We start from the raw sequence: 25,489 nt of genomic DNA on the forward strand, positions 1-25,489 counted from the left end.
TACCGTTTATCTAATTAAAAAAACCACAAATAAAATTACTTTCAAATTTATTCCAAACCCACAGAAATTTAACTTCATGTTATTTCTGTAATTCAATTCATAACACCTGCAAATATGAGAGGCATATGTTTATAACGTTGAAGTTTGTCAAATTCATTTCATAACACCTGCAAAGATGAGGAGCATATGTATCTCTTCACTTGTGTAAATAAATATTAACGGGGTGCAACCCCAGGAATATTTCCACTAAGGAGGTTAGGAAAATTTAACTTCCTGTTGTTTCTGTAATTCAATTCATAACACCTGCAAAGATGAGGGGCATAAGTTTATATAACGTTGAAGTTTGTCAAATTCATTTCATGACACCTGCAAAGACGAGGGGATTGCAGATGAGGGGCATATGTATCTCTTCACTTATATATAAATATTAACGTGGTGCAACCCCAGGAATATTTCCGCTAAGGAGGTTGCTCCCAGAGATATCAGAAGATATATAAGGATTTTCTGTGGATATGTCGATCTCCGTTCTTTCAATGTCCATTGGATAAATATGAGATTCTATCCAATGAGATTCAATAGACAGTGTACGGCCTGCCCTTGGTGGCATTAACTGGAGGATCTTTTCAAGCTCTTGCACAACCTCAGCCACGGCGGGGCGCGCATCTGTCTCATCTCTGCAACAACGCAGTGCCAAACTGGCGAATGGCTCCAAGCACTCTGAACGATACGAACCCATCCGCTTATCAATAATAGATAACATATTTCCAGATTGATACGTCGTCGTCACCTGTAAACCAACACAATTAGCTGCAAGTGCCAGAAAAACAGTAAAACTATAGCTTCCTCCCTCATTCCATTCGAGGACAGAGTTGATAACAAAGTGTTATAAAACAAATTACAGTGGAAAAACGATGTGAGAAAATCTAATATTCTGCTCCAACATATGAATGTCCACAAAAATGGAAGCCCAAAAAAAATGATGCAGTAATTGAAAAAATGGACGAATATCATATTGATCAAAACATGTAGTAATTGAAAAAATGGACGAATATCATATTGATCAAAACATATACCTCCCTGACAATGTTTTTTCCATGTGAAATGGGTTCCATGCCTGTCAAAAGCTCAAGAAGAACCACACCAAAACTATATACATCGCTCTTATCAGTCAGCTGGTGAGTCAAGAAGTACTCTGGATCTAGATAGCCCTGCAAACCAATAAATATACTGTTATCCTTTGCTCGCGAATACAATAAAAAGTTATACAAATCATATGCATATATCATGTCAAGATTTGCATCTTACCGGGGTGCCTTTCACTACAGTTGATACATGATCTGGAGCTGAACCTTCTATATCCGGTAATAAAGCAAGCCTTGACAGTCCGAAATCTGCAACCCTTGCATTGAATTTATCATCTAGTAGGATGTTGGTTGCCTTTATGTCACGGTGGAAGACGGGAGGATTAGCCTCGTTATGGAGATACAAAATGCCTTTCGCTGATCCCAGAGCGATGCGAAGACGTAGGGCAAAGTCCAGAGGTTTTAATTGGAAGTTTCCTGTCAATGATAACATATTTCCCTCATCCTTGACCTACATTTCACACTGAAGCATGTTCATGGAATAATGTATAATATGTGAACAGAGAAATGGCGACAACCTTTACCAGCGAGATGATCGTGTAGTGTTCCGTTTGGCATGTACTCATAAACCAACATCTACATAAGAAACACGTTAAAACCTTCTTCCATTAGATACTATCCATTGACATAATGTTCCATAGTTTGATACAATTTAAACAATTATTTTTCCTGAGTCAAAATGTCTTTACGAACGTTTTATTCTTTGGACTTTCATGAATTGAAATGTTTTTTGAATAATGTTTTATTGGTTAAAAGAACATCCTCTGAAAACTTCAAATTGCAGGGTAGGTAGCATAACACTGTCTTTAACATTAGCATAGATTTATCCAATTTCCATATTTTTTAACATGAAAGAAATAAAAAAAATATCAAAGTAAAAAGCTTTACATTGATTATGTATATATGTTTGGTTATAGATTTTAACTCATTTTTTGAACTTCTAAGATAGAAGTTATACATATCATTCATAAAGGATTATATAAGCTTCTCTCAAAACAATCCTGACATATATCCAAAAATGCATGTGAGCCAACTTTACATTGATTCATGGATATTATCTTGGAAGAATTTGAAGGATATAGATGACTTTTCGAGTTCTAAACTAATAAATATTGGAAATGGTAAGTTGAACACCTTGTTGTGGTATTGTTACCCACCACTAGTGGGTGACCCCTATAAGAGAATTTTTCTCCTAGATTTATTTTCAGCCAGCATTCAACAACTCCTTGCAGCCACCACATAGTCCGATGTGCCACTATTCTCCGCCACCTGAGCCAGCTATTGTGTGCCCTCGCTCATCTATAATGATCGTATTTTTGAAGGTGGGCCTTCCAACTTCAAATGTGTGATTTTTCATTATGTAATAGGTTGATTATGCTTGTTTTTCTTGGGCACATTTAAACATGGATTAGTGGGGGGGTTCAGTGAAAAGAATGGGCTTGGATTGTACTCTTGTTCCCTTGCCTCACTTGGGGGTTACCCTTGTATCCTAGTCCTGTGGGATCTCCTCTCCTGGCTACTAGCTTTGGATGTGGCACTACATGGGAAAATCTAATTTTGGTTGTGTAGTCCCACTTCCCAATACCATATATCTCACTCCCCTATGCTCATTACAAGCTCTTTTCAAATTTTCCCCATCTGGGTCCACATTTGTCCATTGGGTCCACAAGGAGTTAGTCTCCCCCTCCCCTTGTCCACACTTTGGGTCGGGTCTAGAACGATGCTCAGATGGTTGGCACATCTAAAAAGAAAGACAAAAGCGTAATTTGACAACTTACATTAGGAAATGTACCACAAAATGCAAAAGATGGTCGAGACAAAAATTTAGCGCATGGGCAAAAGCCAAACATGAGCTCTACCCCTTATCATTATGGTCATCGCCCTCCTAGGACCTCTGCTAGATTGTGTGGCAACATTTTTGGCGACGTTACTCGAGACACAAGACGTGTCTCTTGTTCCTATATGGCATCATTGATATATAATTTTGGAGACTCCATTGTGAGAGCGAAGCCCTAGTTCTTCATTGAACTTTAATGTCAATGCTTGTAGGGTGAAGCAAGCATCTTTCAAGGCATTTCATGTTCACACTGGCAACTCCGTATCTAGAATCTTGTGAAAATTTTCATGGCAACAAATGAATCATTGGAGATGCCTATTTTATATGTTTCAAGATGATGATCTTCAACCCAATGATCATGATGTCATTAGTAGCCAAGAGGAGTTTGATACCCCTCTTAATGAATCTCTTGGTAACCATGAAATTGAGGAGCCTTCCCAATGCCTTGAAAGGGCGTTGTGGTTCTTCCCAAGATTTTGATGATTGTATTCCACCTCGTTCCTCCCTCAATAATCAAGATGATGTGATTGTGAATGTGTATGAGCCATCTATCTCTTCGTGCCATGAGGAGGATATGCTCAAGCTTTCTATTCATAAAAAAATTATGAGCTTGGTCACGGTTGAGTTCTCCATATTATCGTTGCAAGAAAGGTTACACAAGTTGGGTTCTTCTCTTCCCTCCTCATCCATGACCCTTGATGCATGGTCCTCAAATGTTCCTGCCCCCCACCCTTACCATTCATGAAGCAAATCTTGCAATGGGAAAAGTGATATTTGGGTCCCTTGCCTCATGGTCGTTCATAAGGGAAAATGCTTTTATTTATATTTAATAATATGTTGGTTACATTGGCTATATGATTACACTTAGTATTTGCATAATGTAACATGCATGGTAGAGTAGGATGCATTGCATACCGATTTTTGCATATCTTCTATCATCATATCATGTTCTCATGCTAGATTAGGTACATTTAGATTAAATTTGCATCCTAGAGTAAGTTTTATTTCCTGTTTATTTTTACGGACTAACAAAAGCATGGGTGGTCAAAGTTCACCATAGAAACATGCTGCCCCATTTTCTCTATCTTTGATGTGCAGGTTACATGTTTGTGATCCCAAGAGATTGTTGGTGTTTTCATGACCTCCTTGTTCGAGTACATGGTTTGTGTACTCTGCTAAGAGATCATGTCCTAGTTGGAGCCAAATGTTACCCACCACTAGTGGGTGATCCCTATAAGAGAAATTTTCTCCTAGATTTGTCTTCAACCGATAGCCAACAACACCTTGCAACCACCAGATAGCTCGATATGCCACTATTCTTCGCCACCAAGACCGAATACATAGCTACAAGTATGATCTCGTGTGAAGCCTTTATAAATAACTTGTTAATGTAATAAACAAGTAAGAGAATTTAAACCAGAGGATACAGTAGGGATTTCTAACGGGTTAGACTTAGAAATTTCAACAGTTTCCCTATAGGATCCCTTTTTAGAACCCCTACTAGTTTGAGTAGTAACAAGCCCCACAAGGAACTCATTGTGGGAGAGAGTTTTGGGGCATCCCACCAGTTCAATTTTCATACTCCTCATAGCCACCCTCACATTTACAGTGGACCCACTAGGGCTACTATATCCACATTTGTGGCTATCGGGACTGGGGAGCAGCAAAATCAGGACAAGATGCCCATGGGGAAGTATTTTTGTGAGTGATAGTCCCAAGGGGAAGAGTTTCGAACTGCCTTGAGGTTCAAGGATTATTGGTAGTTGAAGCAAGGCAATAAGGGCAAAGGAGTTGGAGGTTCATATGCATAGGGCTCATATTTGCAGTGCACATTTGGGAGGTTGTACCTTCCTACATTCAATGGCTCTTCCAAGAGCACGACTAGAGCATGGGTGGAGAAACTAAATACATATTTCCAGCTCAACCAAATGACGGAGGTGGAGGCCATTAAGATGGCTACATTGCATCTAGAGGGCAAGACACATGACTGGTGGTTCCATGGGCTGGCCATGCTAGGGCACACCTGATGTGACTTCTTAAGACGACTTCACACAGAGGGTTATGGAGGGCTTTAACCAGAGGGATTTTGAGACCCATTTCAGGGAGATGACCCAACTGAAGTAGATCGACAACGCTAAGCACTACATAGCAGAGTTCTTAAGGAAATTAGTGACAGTGTCAGGCTTGTCAGAGGCTAAGAGGGTCTATACATTTGTAGAGGGCTTGATTGAGCCTCTGCGTGGGTTAGTGAGGTAGAGAAAGCCTGCTACTCTTCTGGAGGTAGTGAATTGCACACGGGATTTGCAAGATGCAATTCCCAGGACAAGAGCACCAGTGCCGCCTCGAGCCCCTTTTCTGTAGAGAGGTCGAGATACTAGACCCCCACCACATAGAGATGCTTAGGGGTGTGGGCAACTGGATGAGGAGACTAGGAGAGACATCCGTAAGAGGAAGTTGTGCTTCACCTGTCAGGAGCCATGGGCACCTAGGCATAGGTGCACCAAGGGCAAGGCCCATTACATAGAGGTGTTCTAAGACAACGAATCAGAGGATGACATTAAGCAGGAGGATGATGTATGAGGTGGTGAGTTGCAGACTATTAGGGGAAGTGGAGGAAGAGGAGCACCACCCCCACCCAATGGAGGCCCTTTTAGACCCACTGGAGGGGTCAAAGCTTCATTGAGGGAACTCACCAAGTACTTGACATTGAGGATCTGAGGCACAGTATAAGGGCAGCACGTAACAATTTTGGTGGAGAATGGGGCTACCCACAATTTCATTAATGCACATATGGTGGAGCGAAGAGGCATACTGATTGAGAGCTTTGAGGGGTTTCCAGTCCTGGTACCCAGAGAATGGACTATGCAATGCACCAGATATGTCACTAGTCTAACAGTGACTATGGGAAATTACTCTGTGACCTATCATTTCTTTGTGGTCGATGTTTTGGACACCAATGTGGTGATGGGTGTCCAGTGGTTCTACTCCTTGGGGTGAGTCACTACAAATTGGAGGAAACTTGAGATGGAGTTCTTGGAGTTCATGGGGACAACTGACAATACCCCTCACCAATCTGACCAAGAAGGGTGTGTTTGAGTGGACTGATGTAGCACAGGAGGCTTTTGAGCACCTTAAATAGGTGATGAGTAGTTTTCTGGTGTTAGCACTACTAGATTTTCCACAACCATTTATACCGAAGTGTGGTGCCTCTACGAAGCGCATTGGGGCAGTTTTGATGCAGGGTGGACATCTTATTGCTTTCGAGAGTCGGAAGCTACAGCCCCATGAGAGGCTACTCTATCTATGACAAGGAGATGTTGGCCATCATACATGCATTGGCCAAGTTCATGTAGTATTTGGTGGGCAACCGGTTCAAGGTAAAGACTGACCATAACAGTCTTAGGTTCTTATGGGAGCAGAAAAAGATGCAAGACAAGCAACAAAAGTGTTGAGCAAGATTCAAGCATACGACTTTTGTGAAAATTCCTACACTCTGAAGGAGCCCCTACTGCAACAAATCTGAATCTAATTCACCTACTTGATTTTTAAATATTCATCAAGTTATTCTTATGAATACTGCAGAAAATTACTTTTGCAGCCTACACTAATTAAATATTTGATCTCATAAAACAAAAAATAGAGCAAAGAATAAGATACATAGGACACACTTATTTTTTAACACAATAATCCCCAGAAAAACCCAATGCGGGAAAAATGGTGCAGCAACTCTGAGGGTTTTATTATTATGCAGGAGAAATATCTGAATACAAATCTAGGATGCTCATCTAGCAATCCTTTACAGAGAAAATACTAGTGGAAAATCTAAGTGAGTTTTACCTCACTTCACCCGTCAGAATTTCGACTGATCCGGCACAAGACTAGCTAACCCCAGTTATTTCTGCGCGAGCTCTGCGTCACCTTCTTTGCCCTCTGCGTCAGCTCTCCCGGCTAGTCTAGCAGTTCTCGACAATTCTGGCAGCTCCGACAGCTCCCAATAGTTTCGGTTGTTCCGGCAGTTCTGGAATCTACGTGACAGGAAGCTTTTATGTGTCAGCTCTCCCGGCTACTGCGTTGCCTCTGCATCAACTCTCCCGGTTGTTCTGACAGTTCCCGTCAGTTCTGGCAGTTTTGGATTATGCGTGACAGCCAATATTTTTGCGTCGGCTCTCCCGGCTATTGCGCTACCTCTCTGCAAGCTCTCTCTGCCTCTCTGTCAGTATTCTCCGGAAAGTCCTTCCGGATTCTCATTGCCCCTTAGCTGCAAGATCTCCCCAATCGATTTTCCTCCTGAGAACTTCTCACCTCAAAAAATCAATTTCCTCAATCTCTCTATGTGTGTTTCCAAATGAACCCCAAGCCTCCATTTTATACTTTTCCTGTTGAGTCTTCAACAACCGAGATTAAGTCTCTAATCAACGGTTAAGATTAAAACATGACTTGATCCACCTTTTAGACCATTCTCACCCCTATTTTGATTAATACCCATTAATATTTTAATTTCCCTAAGTTTAGATTTAGGAACTCCATTAAAAATATTAATTATTTTAATAAAATACAATCCGTGTGGAATTTCACCAAATGGTTTAAGGGTTCTTTAGAACTCATGTGCCTTAGCCTCTCCACCAATTTTCAAGGCTAGAGCACTTCTGGTGCTACCAAAAATTAACACTCCCTCTTAGCGAGGAAAGTGCTCTAGCAACAATGTCCACCTGCATGCTACTCTGTTTCTGAAGCACCACCTTTTTGAACTGCTGCTACCACCAACATTGTGCTACTGTACTGCTACCCATGACACTGCCACTGTCACTGCTGCATCTGCACTACAGCTCCCTCTCAAACGTTGCATCTGCTATGTTGCTAGCACTGCCACTGCTAACACTGCATTCGTACTACAACTCAATTGCTAAGAGAAGCAACTGAAAAACATCCAAAATTAGTTGAACTTAACTGTGTTCAGCATAATACAAGGAATGTTGGAATCTGATTGTTGTTGATTCTGACCCTCTGAATCTTCTACGCTGTTGCTGACTCCTGCACTGCTGCCAACCTTGCTCTGTGCTGATTAGTCTCTGGTCCCAAGCTATTGCATCTGTCCTCCAAATAATCCACTGCATCATTTGACACTAAGTCCATCTCGCTACTGCTAAATCTTGGGCTCTCGTAGCAAGGAATTAATCTAAGAGGTGGATTCATCAAGAATCCTGCCCACATGTAGTTCTCTTGACTACAGCTCAATATCACCCCATCTCCTTTTGGAGATGCATGGGCACTCATGGAAAACTCATCCTCGTCAATCTTTGTTGAAGCAGCCTTAGGATCATGTTTCTCATCCTTATCCTTTCTCTTCAAATGACATTGGGATGCATAATGGCCCATCTTGCCATAACTGAAACATTTCACCTTCGAAATGTCCTTTCTCTTCGGCTTATGTTGTCCCTTTGATGCTAAAGTTGCATTCTCCTCCTCCTCCTTCATCTTTATGCCACTCCCACTGTTGCCACTGAGGTTGGCCTTCACTAAGTCCCTCCTTAACTCCTCCTATTCAAGAGCTGCCCACATCTCCTCCCATGAAGGTAGTTTTTCTCTGCCCAAAATGCTTTGGACAAAAACTTTCCATTCATCCTGGACTCCATTCAGGGCTATCCTCACCATTGCAGTTGGAAAAGTGGACCCCACTATAGCCAACTGGTCTCTAGTGTCCTAAAGACGCTGAAGATAGAGGTTCACACCTTCTCCTTTCTACATCAAATTCCATTGCAACTTTTGTTCTAGGTAAATCTTTCGTTGTTCGGAAGAGCCTTCATACAAAGAAGACAAGGATTCCTACATCTCTCGGGTTGTATCCTTACCCTACAAGTGTGAGACCATATGATCTCGAACTCCATCGAGAATGAGCCTCTTTGCCTTACCCTGCTTGGAATTGTACTTCTTATTTTGATCGTTGTCAGCAGGAACAACTACAACACTATTGACGTAGGCCTCAAGATCATATTCGTCCAGAACAACTAAGATTTTGGTCTTCCATATGACATACTTGGAAGCAACTTCCAACCTGTCCTGGTCTCTGAGCCCATGCGATGCAATCTCACCCAACTATTGAACTGACTTCTCTAGTCACTGCTTAGCACTGCTCAGCTGCTCCACAAGTGAGAAATTCAAACTTTCTAGTGGAAAGTTTTATGAGGAGAAAATTCCCCTTCTACATGTCTTCGTTCTTTTCCAGCAGATTTCTGCCTCGGTAGAAATTGCGCCCTTTAGGCACTGCGCTGAGGCTCTATGTCACTCCCTCTGACTCTGCAAACTCACGAACTGAAAATCGTACCTCTTTGTCGTCTCACTCGGAGAGAGATTTCCTCGGATCTGCTTCCCGACAAGGACTGTGCAATCCCTTCAAGGGGATTCAAATTGCTGCCAAGTGCAGCTTTCGACCTCACTACTCAACGTTGGATCTACTCTTCCTATTTCAAAATCAATGCTCTGATACCATGTGAAAGTTCCTACACTCTGAAGGAACCCCTACTGTAGCAAATCTGAATCTACTTCACCTACTTGATTTTAAATATTCATCAAGTTATTCTTTTGAATGCTGAAGCAAATTACTTCTACAACCTACACTAATTAAATATTCAATCTCATGAAACATAAAACAGAGCAAACAAGATACATAGGACACACTTATTTTGGACACAATAGTCCCCAGAAAAACCCAATGCGGGAAAACCGGTGCAGCAGCTCTGAGGGTTTTATTATTATGCAGGAGAAATATTTGAATACAAATCTAGGATGCTCATCTAGCAATCCTTTACAGAGAAAATACTGGCGGAAAATCTGAGTGAGTTTTACCTCACTTCACCGTGCAAAATTTTGGCTGATCCGACACAAGACTGGCTAACCCCGATTATTTCTGCATTAGCCCTGCATCTCCTTCTCTACCCTCTACATCAGCTCTCCCGGCTGTTCTGGCAGTTCTCGATAGTTTCGGTTGTTTCGACAGTTCTAGAATCTGCGTGATAGGTAGCTTTTCTGCATACACTCTCCCGACTATAGTGTCGCCTCTGCGTCAGCTCTCCCGGCTATTCCAACAGTTCTCAGCAATTCCCAGAACTGTTCCTGACAGTTTTGAATGTTCCGACAGTTCTGGATTCTGCGTGACAGACAACTTTTTTGCGTCATCTCTCCCGGCTACTGTGCTGCCTCTCTGCAAGTTATCTCCACCTCTCTATCAGTATTCTCTGGAAAATCCTTCCGGATTCTCATTGTCCATGCAAGATCTTCACAATCAATTTTCCTCCTGAGAACTTCTCACCTCAGAAAATCGATTTCCTCAATCTCTCTATGTGTGCTTCCAAATGAACCCCAAGCTTACATTTTATACTTTTCCTGTTGAGTCTTCAACGGCCGAGATTAAGTCTCTAATCAATGTATAAGATTAAAGCATAACTTGATCCACCTTCTAGATCATTCTCATCCATATTTTGATTAATACTCATTAATATTTTGATTTCCCTAAGTTTAGACTTAGGGACTCCATTAAAAATATTAATTATTTTAATAAAATACAATCCGGTTGGAATTTCACCAAATGGTTTCTGGTTTCTTTAGAACTCGTGTGCCTTAGCCTCTCAACCAATTTCCAAGGCTAGAGCACTTCCGATGCTACCAAAAACTAACAAATTTGACATAGAGTATGTCAAGGGGCAACAGAACATTGTGGCAAATGCGCTGTCTAGGAGGCCCACCGCTCACTTGCTTATGAGCATCACCCCAGATTGGAAGGCACAACTATTAGTTGAGTACTCCAAGGATCATCATGCATGCGAGATCCTTGATGGTGGGGTAGAGAATGACCGGTTTTGTGTGATGGATGAGATGATTTATTACAAGAATCAGATTTAATTGGTACCTGGTTCGCAGTCGAGGGAGAGGATTATGTAGGTTGTGCATGAATATCCAGTAGTAGGACATTACGGGTTCCTCAAGACATACTGAGCTATCCAAGAGTGTTTCATGTGGAGGGGCCTCAAGAGGGATGTTTTGAGGCACGTGCAAGAGTGTGATACTTGAGAAAGGAACAAGGGAGAGAAGACACGACCCACAAGATTACTACAACCTCTTCCCATTCCTGAGAGAAAATGGGAGAGTATATCCATGGATTTTATTACAGGGTTGCCAACAGCACAGGGGTGGGACTACATATATGTGGTGGTCAATAGGCTGACCAAGTATGCCCATTTCTTCGCCATACCCTCCTGGTCATCAGCTTCACAAGTGACTGAGTTGTTTTTCAAAGAGGCGTTCAGGTTGCGTGGTCTCCCCAAGACCATAGTGAGTGATCGGGACAACCGATTTATGGGGGGATTCTAGTGTTAAAACCTGAAAGTTCTATGCAAAAATTTAAAAATTCTTTGCAAAAACTTCAAAGTTTTATGCAGAACTGAGAAAATCGAATGTGCTTGTAAAAAATTGAATGTATTATGCAAAAAATTGAATGTAACTGAATGTACATTGCAGATAGTTGAATGTACTTTCTAGAAAGTTGAATGTACTTTGCAGAAAACTGAATGTACTTTGGAGAAACTTTGGAGAAAATTGAATGTACTATGTTGTTACAGTTACTTAGCATACAAATTTCTTCTTCACAACTTTTTAGATCAGCAATTGTAGATAGAACATAAACTTAACGATCATATCAAGACAATCAAGCACAAATATGAAACACTGAGAGTTAGGTCCAATGACCAGGGAAAAACCCATAAGGGGAAAACCTAGATGATTCTTCTTCTATTAGATTTCTTCAATTGTTCAACAAAGTACACAGAGAGAGAGAGAGAGAATGAGAATGAATAAATTCACCAATGTTCGATCAACTTGCAGCTGAAGTGCTCTTGCTCTTTGCTTGAATATCTCCTCCTTCTCTTGATTAGATATTGCCCTTCACACTTGCTTCAGCGCTTCCCTTGCTCTTACTCTTCACTTTCTCTCGCACTTCTCTTGCACACACTCAACTCTAGCTCTCCTTCACAATGAACATGCTACTCTCAACTCTCACTTGCTCAAGCTTAAATAGATGAGAAAGGAGAGGAGTTACAAAATGAACTCATTCCTTGAGCTAATAATAGGAGAATTGAATTCCATGAGGGAGGAGTTACTTGAAGAAAAGTGTAATTCATCCAAAGAATAGAGAGAGAGGTACACTTTCCTTGAGGAGTTACAATTCGAATTAGCGAGAGAGGGAAAGTTACATTTAGAAATGACAGGATATTTGGTGAGAATTACAAATCGAATTGATAGAGGGAGTTACAAGTGCATTTAATGAGGAGAAGTTACACTTTTGCCATACATTGAATTAGAGAGGGAGAATTACATTATCTCAAGTGTGGACTTACTATTTTATTCCAAGAGAGAGGTTTGATTTTCCAAGTAAGAGATTCTCAATTTAAATTACTTATTCCATGAGAGAATTCATTTTTATTAATCCATTAAAGGTGAAAGACTTTAGACTATTTTATAAATAATACTATCATAATAATAATAATACTAATAAGGATAAAAATATTAATTCTTGACTTGTATAATCACGATTAATTTGATTTTCAAGAAGATTCCATATGACGGGATTATCATTGATCATTTAGACATTAATTTCTATTTTTGGAAAGTATCTTCCAAATTGAGATGTGACTTACAATTTTTGGAAAGTCATATTAGAATTGTAAGAAATGAAATTTTATTATAGGCAGTTCAAACAGAACTAAAAGATATGATTTCTTCTAGAAGAAATTCATCCCTGAGCTACCAAATTTTAACACTCCCTCTCAGCTAGGGAGGAATTTCTTTTTGCATCAAATATTCTTGCTTCCTTTGATCTCTTTCATTCATCTCAGTTCAACTATGCTCTGTAACATATGTAACAATGAAGTTGCAATATAAAGAAGAATTATCCAATTAACACAAACTTGGAAAGGAAAGAACCATCACATGTCACATAGACAAGGATTACACTCAACCAATTTTCATCTCAAAAATTAGGTGATAGAACACGGACATCACATAGACAAGATTCCAACAAGTCACACAGACAAGACTCACACACACCCAAGTGTCAAGTGGTGGAACACCTGCATCCTAGACAAATCACACAGACAAGTCTCACTACACCTATTGGCCAGATAGGTGGCTCTTACCACATCCCAGACTGTGGGTTGGATGCATATTGAGACCTACTCTTGTGGCACACACTACTCGATGCATGTTTATTTGGGGTAGCATTGGATGTGCTCTAGCCACAAAATTTGGTGGAGAGGTTGGGGCACATAAGATCTCCAATACCCAGAAAAGGTTTGGGCAGATTCTAAACAGATTGTGAGATATTAAAATAATTAATATTTTTAATGGAGTCCCTAAGTCTAAACTTAGGGAAAATAAAATATTAATGTGTATTAATATGAATCTGTGTTAGAAAAGTCCAACAGACATGGATCAAGCCAGATCTAATCTTAGTCATTGATTAGGGACTTAATCTCGGTCGTTGATATGTCAACAGGAAAAGTATAAGAGGAGGCTTGAGGGTCACTTGGAGAATAGACCAGAGTGATCAGTCATTATATTCTCTAGAGTGGCGTTTGTTAAGAGAGATAGAATTAGTGATCGGGAGATGCAGCTGAGGGGAATTTAAGTACAGAGAGACAAAGAGGCAGAGATAGTGTCAAGAGAGTAGCGCAGTAGCCAAGGAGAGTGACACAGAGCCGACCAGGGCTCACGCAAGGCCAGCGTGAGGTAGAGAGGGGCTGACGCAATCCAAAGAGAGGCAGACGTTGGGGTTTCTGGGGCATATTTGTGTTGAGTAGCTACTGGAAGGATTATCTGGGGTTTTAGCCAAGATATTTTTCAGAAACTAAGAGGTATTACTGCCAAGGAAATTCTCTATTGGGTAAGCCATTTTCAGCACCCAGATTGTACTCTAATATTGCTTAATAAGAAAACCCTCAGATAGTTGCACCGATTTTCCTACATTGGGTTTTTTCGAGGACATTAGTCCAAAAATAATGGTGTCGTGTGGCGTGTTTGTTTCTGTTTCTTTTAGTTGCTGATCTGTAATATGTTGAGCATGCACTAGTGTTTATTTTTTAGTATTTACATTGTAAATAACTTGTTAAGGAAAATAACAAGTAGGTAAGAATAAATCAGATAAAGTGCATGGAGGGTTTCTAACTAAGTAAAATTAGAAACTTCAACATGGTATCAGAGCATGATTACAGATCACAGGAGGACTGAAGGACATCAATCGAGCAGACTAATAGCAGCTGAAAACAGTTGTTCTAAGACGACATAAGTTGTTTCTAGCAGAGAAGCAACAAGGAAGGGTGACGCAGTGCTTGCATCATCAAGGGTGAGCCGAGAAGAGGCAACGCAGAGGCGAAGGAAGGCAAGAGAAGCCTCACACAGAGCCATGCGATGGCTGGGAGGGCTGACGCAGTTGGTTGAGGAGGCTGGGTTGCGGTATCAGTATTGCGCAGAGCCTAAGAGCTCTCACCTTTAGGTTGCAGGGGTTTAGAATGCTACGGGAATATTGCAAAGTGGAGCTGGTGAGGTACTGTAATCAGAACAGTACCTGATAGAGCAAGGCTAGAGAAGTTGCTACCGAGGGTTTCTAGCCGAGGAACTCGGATTAGTGGTGCGGTTGCACAAGACGATCAGAGTAGGGGGCATCTCGACAGCGGCAGAAGGATTTCTAGGAGGGAAATCAGGACTCAGAGGGAGTCCAGAAGAGAACTTTCAGACGGGAAGTAAAGACTCATAGGAATCCAACAGAGAACTTCCAGGATGGAAGTAGAGGAGCATCATGGCACTACACAGAGTAAGAGACCAGGATAGGTTGGACGGAGCATCGAACTTCGCAGTCTGGAAGGCCAGAATCTTATCCATACTTGACAGGAATCGTGTCAAGAACTTCGCCTTGAAGGAAATAGCTGTCCCAGTCGACCCCAATGATAATGACAAGTACGAGGAGGTGATGGCAAGGGCCAAGAGCATTATCCTTGACGGGGTCAAGGATCATGTAGTACCACACATAGCCGAGAAGGAAACGACATTTGAGATGTGGGAAGCTCTCAAGAAGTTGTACCAGCATACTTCTGTGGAAAGAAGAATGCTACTTCAGAATCAGTTGAGGTCATATCAGATGAAGAAGGGAGAACTGATTGACACCTTCCTTAGAGGACTGAATGAGATCTGAGATCAATTTACTGCTATAGGGGTGACACCGGATCAGGAGCTAATGGTGAGGACAACCCTGAATGTTGTCTTAGAAGACTGGGAAGTATTTGTCCAAAGTATACTGGGCAGAGGGACACTTCCACCTTGAGACGAGATGTGGGCATCTCTTCACCAGGAAGAGATCAAATGGCAGTCAAAAACGGGTAGCAGCAGCAAGGGGATCAAATTCAAGTAGGAGGAGGAAGATGTGGCCCTAGCATCTGAGGGAAAGCAAGAAAAACGGAAGAAGAAGGATCTCTCCAAGATCAAGTGCTTCCACTGTGGGGAGCTGGGTCATTATGTGACCCAGTGTCCAAGGAAGAGGAGTAAGGGAGAGTCTTCTGAGACTAAGGCAGCGCCAACACAGGGAGAGAAGGAAGTTTTGACAGACGATGAGTGTGTCATGAGTGCACACGCGCCACTTGAGAAGAAGTGGGGAGACATCGAGCTGTAGTCAGGCGGACTACAAGCAATGAGGGGCAGGATCCTCGAGGTACTCAGCCTCCTAGATTAGACCTTGCTATGGGAGCCCCGATGAGGAGTAGCAGAACTAGGTAAGTGGGTAGAGATAGATGCGGATGGAGCAGCAGAGAGAGCTACAGTGCAAGAGTCTTGAGACAGCGCGAGGCTAGCAGGCTGCAGTAGTGCGAGAGGCACAGGAGTGTTGCACTAGTGCAGGATGGCACAGAGAGGTGTGCAACGGTGCGAGATGTAGGGAGTTTTTGCAGTAGCGCGGAGGTCAGAGAGGGAGAACTTGTCAGCGACAGAGGGAGCTTCAACATCAGTGGGTGTCTCTAGCCCAACATGGAGGTCAGATTGGGAGATCAGTTACTTCTCAGTAGCTGAGTCGCAATGCAACAGTGGGCAGCACGATGCAACATGATGAGAGGAGGTGCAGTGCGGATGCAATACTGGGAGAAAGGACCAGCAACAACACGGATGCAGAGGGAATTGTCGTACAGATGTAGCAGTGGCAGTGGTAGAACCATCGGCAGCAGTACACGGTGCAACAATGCAGAGGATGTTGGGCAGTAAGGCCTAGCATCAGCACAGGGACCGATGTCGGATAATCAGAGTAATACTCAGTGAGGAGTATTGCTAGAGCATAGCCCCCGCTAAGAGGGAGTGTTGAAATTTGGTGGAGAGGTTGGGGCACATGAGATCTCCAATACCCAAAAAGGGTTTGGGCAGATTCTAAAAAGATCAGGATATATTAAAATAATTAATATTTTTCATGGAGTCCCTAAGTCTAAACTTACAGAAAATAAAATATTAATGTGTATTAATATGAATATGTGTTAGAATGGTCCAAAATACATGGATCAAGTCAAATCTAATATTAGCCATTGATTAGGGACTTAATCTTGGTTGTTAATATGTCAACAGGAAAAGTATAAGAGGAGGCTTGAGAGTCATTTGGAGAATACACTAGAGTGATAAGTCATTATATTCTCTAGAGCAGGGTTTGCTATGAGAGATAGAATTAGTGATCGGGAGATGCAATTGAGGTGAATTTGAGTACAGAGAGACAGAGAGGCAGAGATAGTGCCGGGAGAGCAGCGTAGTAGCCAAGGAGAGTGACGCAGAGCCAAGCGTGAGGCAGAGAGGAGCTGACATAGTCTAGAGAGAGGCTGACGTTGGGGTTTCTAGGGAAGATTTGTGCTGAGTAGCTGTCGGAAGGATTATTCGGGTTTCAGCCAGGAGATTTGTCAGAAACTGAGAGGTATTACTGCCAAGGAAATTCTCTGTTGGGTAGGCCAGTTTTAGCACCCAGATTGTACTCTGATATTGATTAATAAGAAAACTCTCAAATAGCTGCATCGGTTTTCTCACATTGGGTTTTTCCGGGGACATTAGTCCAAAAATAATTGTGCCATATGGCGTGTTTGTTTTTGTTTCTTTTAGTTGTTGATCTGTAATATGTTGAGCACGCACTAGTGTTTATTTTTCAGTATTTATATTGTAAATAACTTGTTAAGGAAAATAACAAGTAGGTAGGAATAAATCAGATAAAGTGCATGGAGGGTTTCTAACAAAGTAAACTTAGAAACTTTAACAGAGGTCCCTCATCCTCAAGATCTTTCTGGCATCATTCCCTAATTCTGTGAGCTCTAGCAAGGGGCAAAGTTTGGTCAGTGTTCTTTGATCAGTTGTGACCACTTCCCGAAAAGGTCACGTCCATAAGTCCAAGATGCTCTCTAAAAACCAAGAAATTTCCTTTCGGTAAAGGCTTGGTAAGAATGTCAGCAATCTGATCATCAGTGGAGATGTGATGGAGTCTCACTGCTCCTCTCTGCACCATATCTAGGAAATAGTGATACTTGATCTCAATATGCTTGGACTTGTCATGAAACACAGGATTTTCTACAAGACGAATCTCGCTTTTATTGTCACAATATATATGTTGTGTCTGGAACTTGCTCAAATAGTTCCCCAATAAGCTTCCTAACCAAACTACCTCACAACTAGCCTTGCTTGCAACAATGTACTCAGTTTCAGCTGTACTCAGTGCAACAGACTTCTGCTTTCTGCTCATCCAAGAGATCATGGCAGATCCCAATCTAAAGCAGCACCTAGAAGTGATCTTTCTATCAGCAGAGTTACCAGCCCAATCAGCATCAGTATATCCATGAAATCTTCTATTTTTAGCAATGTATTTCAATCCCAGATGGATAGTTCCATGCAAGTATCTGAGTACATGTTTTGCAGCAATCCAGTGGGCATGAAAGGGATCAATCATATATTGACTTAAAGTGTTTACAACAAAGCATATGTCAAGTCTAGTGTTTACCAAAAACATCAAAGCACCAATGAGTTGTCTGTGAAAATTCGGCTAACCCCAAATCCTATTGCAGCAACTGATGTTATTACTTAATTAACATATAGTAAATATTGTAAATCGTTGGTTGATTTTTGGGACATCCACAATATAGTGCTTAGCATATGTAAATTCCTAGCTTTATTGTAAGATCTACAATACAAAAAATGTAATTGAGACAATATAATACTATAATACCTAGTGTACATAAGACACCAAAAATGGTAATAAAACAAGGATGAATGTTTAGCTCCTACAAGCCTCAAATCTGCCATATACTCGCTAAAATCTCAATAACATATTTTCTTTAGATCCATAGCTAGAAAGGAAGGATCCCAGGATGGCATGAAATGGTCATAAGAAAATATTTGTTTGTAAGTCACATTGAAATTCTCCTACTCTACAATCCATTCAAAACTATAAGAGAGTAAAACATTGTTTGTAAAACAAAATAAAGTCCTCTCATATATCGTATTCTATTCATTTTCCAGATAAAAGGAAACAAATATAATAGACTAAGAACTGCAATTAGTGTACCTGTTCCCCTTGGTCATCACAGTAGCCCAATAGTGAAACAAGGTTCCGATGATGCAATCGAGATAACAACTCTATTTCATTGGAGAATTCTTTTCCTCCTTGCAAAGATCCCTCCCGAGCACGCTTTATAGCTACTACTGTACCATCCTTCAAAAGGCCCTTGTAAACCCTACCATAGCCACCTTGTCCAATTTGCATGGAAACACTGAAATTATTTGTAGCTAGAACCATCTCATCAAAATCAAAATCTTTGACACCTGCCACTTTCACTCGCTCTTTTGCTGTTATAGGAATAAACAATGATGCATAAGATTGACATCAAATCTAGGATGATAAATTGGCTACATTCAAATTTCTCATGTCTCTATTAGAAAAAGATTCATTCGACTATCTAGATAGCATCTTCTCAATTTAGGAATATAAAAAATGGATTACAAGGAAACAACAACTGAATTTTATGAGACTGTGTGACTATAGTTAAGGCAAGGAGAAATGTGATAAACTAATCAAATTAATTTTATTTGCATAAGGGAACTCAATTAGGAAGACATCCCGATTCCTAACTATTTGTGCCGATCACTTCAATGTCGTCCAGCATAGAACATAGACATATATGTACCAGAGAGAACCCTAAAAATAGATTACAATTCTGGGTTTGCCTGACAACTAGTGCCAGAAACATACACATCTTTATCAACGTGCCTACACATAAGAAAGAGAGATATTGTGAGAGAGCTAACCTACCAAGAAATTTCTTTCTGGAAGCAACTTCTCTGTATTTTTCCTGCCGCTTCGAAATCATAATCATTATAATTGAAGTAACTACTGCTGTGCCAAAAATGGCCCCTATCAAAATTCCCACAAGAGCACTCTTGCTCAAACCAGATTCACGCTCTGTACCAGACAACATCAGAATCAGAATTGCAATTTCATGCACATAGATGAATCCCTGCTAATCCTATTTTTTTTCCTTCGAAGTATGAAAACAAAGAGGCACTTCCATCTGGCTACAGAAACAAACAAGCATCATGAAAAATAGTGTGCTGAAGAATGTAACTAAGTTAGGTCTTCATAAATTGTACTTGAGTCAAAATATAATATATTTTTCAAAAGAAAGCAAAAAGAATTTTATTGATTAATTGAATTGACATGTTAAAGTATGAGTTTCATGATTGGATCAATTGCGTTAGGTCAAGCCTGGCTTTAGGCTTTAGGACTGTTTATTTAAGTCAAAATCAATTTCTATTTAGTCAAAGACCCCTCCATCAGGTCTCCTTCAAAATAATTCATCAAGTCAGCCGACAGGACACATCTCTTCAAGGACTTATGTCGGCTCATTACAAGAGGGAAACTACTATAAATAGGAGTGCAACCTTCGACCAAAATTGAAGAGATAAACTCGTGGATCTCAGAGACAATAGCGGATTTCAGAGAGATGTTTTTGGTGCTATTGCAAAGGAGACAAGTTCGGATTTCAGAGAGAAATTTTCCGGTCTATTACAGTGAGACAGTTTGGATCTTTTCCAGAGAATGAGTTCTGAGCATTTCGGTGAAGGCACAGTATAATGAAGATATAATTTCGCTATATATTGCAGAGATGGTTTTGGTGCCACCACAGTGATAGGGTCTCGGCACAATGACAAGGTCTCGGTCCAGTAACAAAGATCTCGGTGCTACCACAGGAACAAAGTCTCAGTGCTATTACAGTGACAAGGCTTCTGTGCTGCCAGAGACAAGAATTCAGTAACATCTCAGTGACAAGGACTCAGTGCTCACACAGTGGCATGGATGACATACTGATTAAGATTAAACAAGGATGACTTGATGGAGGGAGTCCCAACTCTAGGTTGTAAGGGTCTTGGCCGTCTCATCTTGAATCTACTTAAGGAAGAATTTTGACTGGGTTTTCCCCTAGAGTGGAGTTTTGCCCTGGCAAAGTGCCTACATCTTGTGTTCACTTCTATTTGTTGCTTGGCATTAGTCTTAATGATAAGAAAAGATAATTCAAAAGAACAAATAATAATAATGAAAAAACATCACAAGATAATGCCATAATAAGAGAAATCGTTTAACTGTCACACTTTGGATTTCTCAACATAGTGAACTACAACTGTGGACATTAAAAGGAATAGAATGATTTCGAACTTTAGAAGTATGCAATGCCCATTCTAACAAATGTCAAAAGCAAAAAGAACTGCTTCATCCTTTTGAACCCCTCAAATGGACACTGACAAAGACTTGTCAAACGAACATAAGAAGGTTTGTTCATGAAGAAACACCTTTGTTGCAAAAAAAAATCTCTTGAACTTTTTCATATCCATAACTCTTAATTTTCATCAAATAAAATGCATTTACTCAAAAGGCAGTAGGCAATCGCTGGGGCATTTTTTTCCTTCAGATATGTTGAATTTTAAAAACATTGTTAACACTCAATGCCTGTGGGACAGTGGCCTACTACAGTACTATCACATTGATGGGCTTGTTCTTATTGTAATGTTTTGTAGATGTAGCCGAAACTCAGGGATTTTGGTAGACAATCATATCATTCCAATTATCCCAATTCTGTTGCCAGTAAGACTATCTGAGGTTTTAACGATATAATATCTAAACTTTAAAGAGGTTCGGGCCTTTGCCTATTGCTTGCAGCCCTAAGAGGACAGTATAACAGGAAATAATGAGGTAACCCTCCTAAAGGCTTTAGTCATGGACATCCATGCAGAGAGTGTGATTTATGACCAAAAATCTCTCTTAGGAAAAGAAATAAATATCTCTGATCTGGACAAAGAAAGAATGTGTCCAACAAGCCACCTAAATCTCAATTAAGGCAATAAACCTCTCCCTGATCTCATAACAGATAGCACATTTGAAAATAAGGTGCGCTTTTGAATTAGTGTCATGAAGTTGGGAAAGATTGAAAGCTAAATCCAGGAAAGAAAGGTGATGATCAATCCAACCCAATGTTACTAGACTCAGAATCGGCAATAAATCAGTGAGGCAAAAGAGCGAAGAGTTTTAATCGGATTGGGGAGAAATCAGGAAAAAATCGTTGAATTCAATAAATAAAATTATAAATATATACACATATATTGAATTAAAAAAAAACATTTTTCATTGATATTAAATAAAGCCATGTCCAAACGATGCATATATCAATAGATGTCCAAAATATCATGAATGAAAAAGTATCTCATATGAGTCCAAACATGCTCCAAAGATCTGAGCCCTGACTCCTAACCAGTGACTACATAGAACCTGAAGCATCTGCTTCTAAAAGTTTATAAATGTTGCACACTAATTAGTGAAAAAAGTAGTAACTAAAATCTCTTGATTGTTGCTGAAATGGTACCATAATGGTTTGCTACTGAAATCTTTGACAGAGCACACGCTGAAGCTACACTAGAGTACACTACACACTACGCCTCTATTACACTATGACTCGGAGTAAACTGAAACTGAAATCATGCCTCTATTACCTTCTCAGCGTATGAGTTGTGGGCCTGAGCAATGAAAAGTCGGTTACGAACCGACGTTTAATTTTTAACCTAACTAAACCACGCAATGAAAAATGCAAGAACCCTAAAAGTTAAAACTCATGCTCATCGAATTGAGGGTTGAAAATCACCTCAGTCGCCTAAATTGCAATTAATCGGTGAGTCGCAAGTCAAACTTGCATTGACCATGAGTCAAATTCACTCAACACAAGTTTGACTCACCCAGAGTTGAATCAGATTGTTTGAGAGAAGTGCAGAATTTGACTAGCGATTAATCGTGAGTGATTGGAGATTCATGTTTCACTGGTCCAACCTGAAGTTGGTGAGAGCTATCCAAAACTGTCATAACTTCATAAGAATGCCCCGTAGGCTAAATCAAATCTGCATTATTCATGAGTTTGTGGTTTCACTTAATGTCTTGATTGACAGTGGTGAGATGCCTTTTGGTGCTATCAGCTATGGCATATCATTGGTGAAAGATGCATGATTATGTGTTTGTGGTTAGCTTAGCATAACACTCAAACATCTCAAATTTGGAACACCTAAATAAGAATCGAGAGTGATAACGTATGATTCTAGTTCATCATGATGTTTTGTCAGTAAGAAAGGAGCAACACATGGTCTCCTTCTATTATGACTTTAGCTAATGGTGGGGATTACCAGGAGGTACCGCTTTAATTTTTCATCATACAAAAACTTTATGAATTATACTCATTGACTCATATGTGGAGGCAAGTTTATTATTATTTTAATGCGTCCTATTGACCATTGAAGTACACTTGAAGACTCCATACCCAAGGATATGTTCGAGGGTTCCTGCACATAGAGAGCTTAGATATGATCAGGGCTTCTAAGCCTCTTGTTCTCTCTCTTCTTCTTCATTGTACTCAGATTTTGCAAGCCCTACAGGCCTAGGTAGCTTAGGGATTTGTTATCAAGTGAGTTCACTCTAGGGAGGCTTTTTTATTTGGTTTATTATTTGTGTTTTTTAGTGCTTGATAATAATTGAATTTTTTCTCTAGTTATGACCCCAAAGTTGGAGTGCGGCTTGATAGCAAGGCCTTAAGTGAGTCCTATTGTCTAAAGTGAGTCCTACTGTCTAGAGTCATTATATATTACCATGTTAAATCACTCGTAAAACTTCGCGGAATTTGATTAGGTCTAGGTGTCCTTTTTAATTGATTAAATTTTCTCGCATAACGAGATTTTTAATAAATTTTCCATGTAAATTGTAATAAGTGATGTCTAGAGAAGTTGTAGGGGGTATGAGTGGTCAAAATTGGACCTCTACTCCTAAACTTTCTACTAAGGCACAGTTTGAGGGGTAAAAATCAACTATAAACCCTCAAAACCCACTTTTCCTAAGTCTAGGGGAAAATGTGGCAATAAATTAGCCAAAAATTAAATAAATGAGAGAAAATAAAGATTCTCTCCAAGTCAAAGATGCTAAAAAATGAGGTGGAAATTCACCAAGAGATAAAGTCAAGTTTCAAAGCCCGAGCAAAACCCTTCCAAGGGGAAAACCCAAAAAGCTCCTCTTCTTATAGAATCTTCAAATGAGACAACAAAGACCCAAACTCTGGACCAAGTCCTCCTCCTAGCACCAAGTCATCCCTCCAAAGAGACCTTCCAATAGGATCACAGTGAAACTAGGTTAACTAGAGACAAACCCTTCTAGAACTGCACTAGTCTCAGAATTTCGACTTCTCTTTTCTTGACCTTCTCTCTCTTTCTTTGTACTTCTTACTCCAGATCGAACTTGTTGGTGAGTTTCAAATGAGCTTGAAGATATCTCTATATATATCCTTTCCAAGAGGTCAAATAGCCCCTCTTTAGGTCGACTTGTATCTTCTAGGGCTGACCTGTGATCTTGAGGTTTCCAGGACCTACTAGACTCAAAATAATTTATTTTACAAATTCCATTTTGCCCAAATGGGTCTTATAAACATGATGTTGACTCCTTTAACTCATGACAATAAATCTTATGACCTAACAAACCCTAGAAGCATGAAGAATATGCTTTGACCTAGAAGACCATCAATAATGAGTGTGAAACACATGCTTTTAAAATAATAACTTTTTCTTTTCTTCTTTTGTTTGTTACATAAGATACATATCGAAATGAGTACAACAACAATTATGAAGACTGAAACTAGCTACATTTCCAACAAAAAGGAACATGCCATGCAATGCTAGTATACAATGTACAAATTAAGTATAGTCATACAATTAATGTAACTAGGATATCATCATATCAACATTCTACTTCTGTCCTTTATGATTAATTATGAGATAAATCCAAGAACAAACATAATAATAATGACACTCATATGCAAGATCACAAGAGTGGGAGGTAGGAAAATAACGTGACCACACTTTATGAAAAGGAGCCATGGATGCAAGCGAAAAAGGGGAATCATGCCTGCACCATCGGATCATTCCCTCAAGTTTGAATATAGAGAAGTGAACAATCAAGCTCAAGCACTCCTCAAAACCTCCTTAGTGATGCAACGCTTCATGGTGTCCTTAGGGACACGATGGGAGGGGTGATAGGATGGTTGGCATGGAGGACCACAATAACTAGGTTGTTCATTACAAGGACCATATTGAAAATGAGCAACCGACATAGGCTCATCAATTTAAGACTAGGGTCCATGGATGGCTCAAAAATATCAACGATTATCTCTTCTTGATGACATGGAATATAAGGCAAGAAAAGGTTCCTACCAGCATCATCATTAGTATCATAAATTGGATCATTGTATAAGGAGTGGCCACTGACATCCCATTTACCTTCTTCTATATGCATGAACTTGGAAATGTCAACCTTCAAGGGGTCAATGGGATCAACCTTTTCAAGGTCTTCATGGAACACAACATCATAGATAACATCCTTGAAAAGGGAGGGGCTATTCTCAAATCCATTTTCCAAAGGGCCTTCATCATTAAGATTCTTACCATGTTTCTTCTCAAAATTGGCCTGAATATCTTCATCAATGTTTTCATCTTGATGATCTAGAAAGGACTCTTGCTCATTGTGTTCTTCAACTTCTTCACTATGGCTAAGGAGTCCCTATATGCATGAACTCAAAAATGTCAACCTTCAAGGGGTCAATGGGATCAACCTTTTCAAGGTCTTCATGGAACAAATCATCATAGATAACATCCTTGAAAAGGGAGGGGCTATTCTCAAATCCATTTTCCAAAGGGTTTTCATCATTAAGATTCTTACCATGCTTCTTCTCAAAATTGGCCTCAATATCTTCATCAATGTTTTCATCTTGATGATCTAAAAAGGACTCTTGCTCATTGTGTTCTTCAACTTCTTCACTATGGCTAAGGAGTCCCTCTTCTTGGAGAGAAATAGTTAAAGTTTTGGGTAACATCTTAAACATGAAAACTTGGTCCC

General features: G+C 40.2%; 1 protein-coding gene across 1 annotated transcript in view; it reads right to left on the minus strand.

Annotated features, from left to right (window-relative positions):
• Positions 1-387: 387 nt before the first annotated feature.
• The window catches only part of LOC149194126 (putative LRR receptor-like serine/threonine-protein kinase At1g06840), a 370,173-nt gene continuing 345,071 nt past the window's right edge, over positions 388-25,489 (minus strand). Inside the window, exons 15-20 of the mRNA XM_089405038.1 lie at positions 19,334-19,483; positions 18,590-18,870; positions 1,667-1,718; positions 1,306-1,559; positions 1,074-1,208; positions 388-787 (exon numbers count right to left, since the gene is read on the minus strand). Of these exons, the coding sequence (XP_089261164.1) occupies positions 428-787; positions 1,074-1,208; positions 1,306-1,559; positions 1,667-1,718; positions 18,590-18,870; positions 19,334-19,483 (1,232 nt within the window). The 3' untranslated portion in view covers positions 388-427. The remainder of the gene's footprint in view (positions 788-1,073; positions 1,209-1,305; positions 1,560-1,666; positions 1,719-18,589; positions 18,871-19,333; positions 19,484-25,489) is intronic.

This window comes from Pinus tabuliformis, chromosome 2_2, assembly GCF_031772625.1.
Source record: "Pinus tabuliformis cultivar Carrire ecotype Pingquan chromosome 2_2, CPIR1, whole genome shotgun sequence".
NCBI lineage: Eukaryota > Viridiplantae > Streptophyta > Pinopsida > Pinales > Pinaceae > Pinus > Pinus tabuliformis.